We start from the raw sequence: 2,799 nt of genomic DNA on the forward strand, positions 1-2,799 counted from the left end.
CCACCCTTCCTCACTGCCTCTGTCTTCCTTGCATGGATTCTATCACCTTTCCCCCCTCTTTCATGGTTATTCCTTCCTCCTTCGGACGCCATCAACTCCACCACCCTGGTTATTTCTCTTTCCCTCCCCACGTGTCCTTTGCCTTCCATTTCCGGTCCTGACGGCTGGGGGTGGTCGAGGGAGCCACCTCGTTCGGGCGAGGAGGTGGAGGAGGAGGAGGAGAATATGAAGGAGGAGGAGGAGGAGGAGGAGGAGGAGGAGGACGGGAAGGGGGAAGGGCGGGAGGAGGACGCGGCCCCTGGCTGTACCTCCTTCTCGCGGAGGAGATTCGTCTCATTGAATGCCTTTAAACGGCCTCTGCTGATTGCATTGCTGCCGGAGCATGAGCTGGCCTCGTGAAGAGGAAGGGAGGGAGGGGCGCGGTGGCCCATATGCAGGGAGCTGTTCTCCTCAGGGGCAATGACAGGGGGAGGGAGGCCGGCAGGAGACGGCTGGGAGGAGAGGGTAGACGTCCCTGAAGACGTAGGAGGTTTCGGACGCATGCTTTGATTTGCAGGGAGGGGATTGAGGGAAAAGAAAGAGGGAGGGAGGGAGAGAAAGTCTGCGATAAATAAATGAGAAAAAAATCCGCCGTCTTGGGAGATATCGCAAATATCACTACCTGGTCCGCGTCGAAGGAAAAGTGACGCTGCGGAAGACGAGGATTGTGTGCGTCGAGGGTCTATGTGTTTGGATAGATCGCAGATGTTATTCAGGAGGGCGGGGTATCGGTCTGAGTGCGTCGAAGGGGCAAGTGCTCTGATTTGATTGAGTGCACAAAAGGACCGTAAACCGCTTTCAAAACCAGCCACCAGGGAGGCATTCGGTAAGGAACTCAATATTTAAGAATCTGGAAGGAATGTGGGATCCTCAAGATCTTGTTTGCGTGGTTTCAGTGGCTTTATGGTTGGAAAAGACGTTGGGACGTTAAATGTCTCTATACCCGCCTGAGCGATAGCAGAGGTAGCGAGGCCCTCAACAACATACAATAACCTTCCCCACGGGGCTCTGATACCCATGGAAGGCGGGTCAATTCCTTGACAAAGCGCAAGGATGCACGGTACGCAAGAAGCGGGATGATGTGTGTCGGTATTCTTTTGCGTCAATGGCCAAACATGGACCTTGAGCCCTTTCAGTGACGGGGGCTATGAAATAAATGCATTCGACGTCACGCACAATGTATCACTGAACCTCAGAAAGCCCAAGACAACCCCAGATCCTTTTTATTGGCATAGCTTTTGCTGCTCAAGGGTCGAATTGAGAACAATTCATGAGTGGTGAAAACCGGGAGAAAAGGAAGATACATGCAACACTTAATAGCGCTCTTGACTCGCCTAGGCAAGAGCAAAGTCCTCAAAGGAAAGCAGAGACTCAAGCATTTCCTCTCCCTTCGCACCACAAGGTACATCAAGAGTCCTGAGCTTCATCCCACCTTGAGAGAGCGGGCTTACAAGCTAAGTATCCAGAAGGTAAGGCAGTATGAAAGAGACCGGATGCCGAGAGATATTCCTATGGGGCAAGGAGCGGGCATAAATTTAATCAGATGGCGTCGAGCAGGGAGATGGGAGGAGGGGGGAGAAGGAGGGAAGGAGGGAGGGGAATCGTATTCATGTGTGACCGTCATCGATCATTTCCTCTCTCGGAGGATGCCGTGGAGCTTGTACTTGATTGGTCACTGGAGGGGGCGAAGGGGGATACATTGCATTTTTAGGACCACCAATGTTGGCGCCTGCTGGTCCTACAGCATGGCATTTCTGAAGGGTTTTGGAATGACACTTAACTCCAAGCAGGTGTGCGAGCACCGGCACATAAGCTGTGGCACGACGGAAGGTGAAGGGCCATGGGGCAATCGTCCTCCAAAGCAACGGAACGCGTCTCGTGAGTCCGGAGGGCGAGGAGAGAAGACGCAAGGAAGGGAGAAAGGGAGGGAGGGAGGGAGGGAAGGAAAGAGGGAGGAGAAGAGTGCGGTCGGAGAAGGGAGGGGATGGGAAGGGAAAGCGTAGGATGTGTATTTCTCGGGAGGAGGAGGAGAAGCACGGTGAGGCAGTGTAACGTGATGGGGTGGCTCGACTCCAAAAACATCCTCGTTGTCTTTTTCAACGAGTACCATGGGGACGTGATAGCCTCGTACCATGGAATGACCGCCAACTACCTCGTCTCCGATGCCGTCCGCAAGTTTGGAATTTAAAGAGAGAGGGGGGGGGGAAAGGCATAAAAATAGACATGGGCCGATCCTGATTGACCCCGGTCTGGTCTTCCTATGCTCTTTTCTCGCGCAGGGTGGAGGACCAAAAATGCTTCCGCAGGTGTTATAAAAATGCGATGGAGGAGTACCGGCACACGTTACGCGAGCTGCAGGGGATGAAGGAGGAGTACGTCCGGCACCGGACGGTGAGGGAGGGAAGGAGGGAGGGAGGGAGGGAAGAAGGGAAGGTGCTTGCTCCCTGTCGCTTCGTTGCCTCATTCCATGCAAGCTATTTGTGTTCTGGTATGGAGAAATCCTCCTCAGAGGCTCAGGGTGGGCTGACTCACTTTCACGGGAGCCCTTCCCCTCCCGGGGAGAAAGGGAAAGGCCTGCGGCTGTTACAATTTGAAACCGTTACCTCGCAACCGTTATCTCACAACCGTGACGCGATACTTCTTACAGATGTTCGGAGTCGAGGAGAATCCGGAAGCGCGAGCTACGGTACGAGTGGTCAGGCCACTCTTCACTCCCTCCCTCCCTTCCTCCCTCCCTCCCTCCCTCCCTCCCTCTCTCCC

The 2,799-nt window shown here is 54.4% G+C and overlaps 1 protein-coding gene across 1 annotated transcript; it reads right to left on the minus strand.

Moving 5' to 3' along the window:
• Window positions 1–164: 164 nt before the first annotated feature.
• Window positions 165–862, minus strand: NGA_0435500 (uncharacterized protein; the record flags this gene model as incomplete). The annotated part of the gene is made up of 3 exons (XM_005853546.1): window positions 852–862; window positions 662–798; window positions 165–601 (listed from the first exon to the last, which is right to left on the minus strand). A coding segment is annotated over exon 3 (378 nt), but the record flags the coding sequence as incomplete, so codon positions are not given.
• Window positions 863–2,799: the final 1,937 nt, after the last annotated feature.

This window comes from Nannochloropsis gaditana (genome assembly GCF_000240725.1).
Source record: "Nannochloropsis gaditana CCMP526 unplaced genomic scaffold scaffold837, whole genome shotgun sequence".
Taxonomy (NCBI): domain Eukaryota; class Eustigmatophyceae; order Eustigmatales; family Monodopsidaceae; genus Microchloropsis; species Microchloropsis gaditana.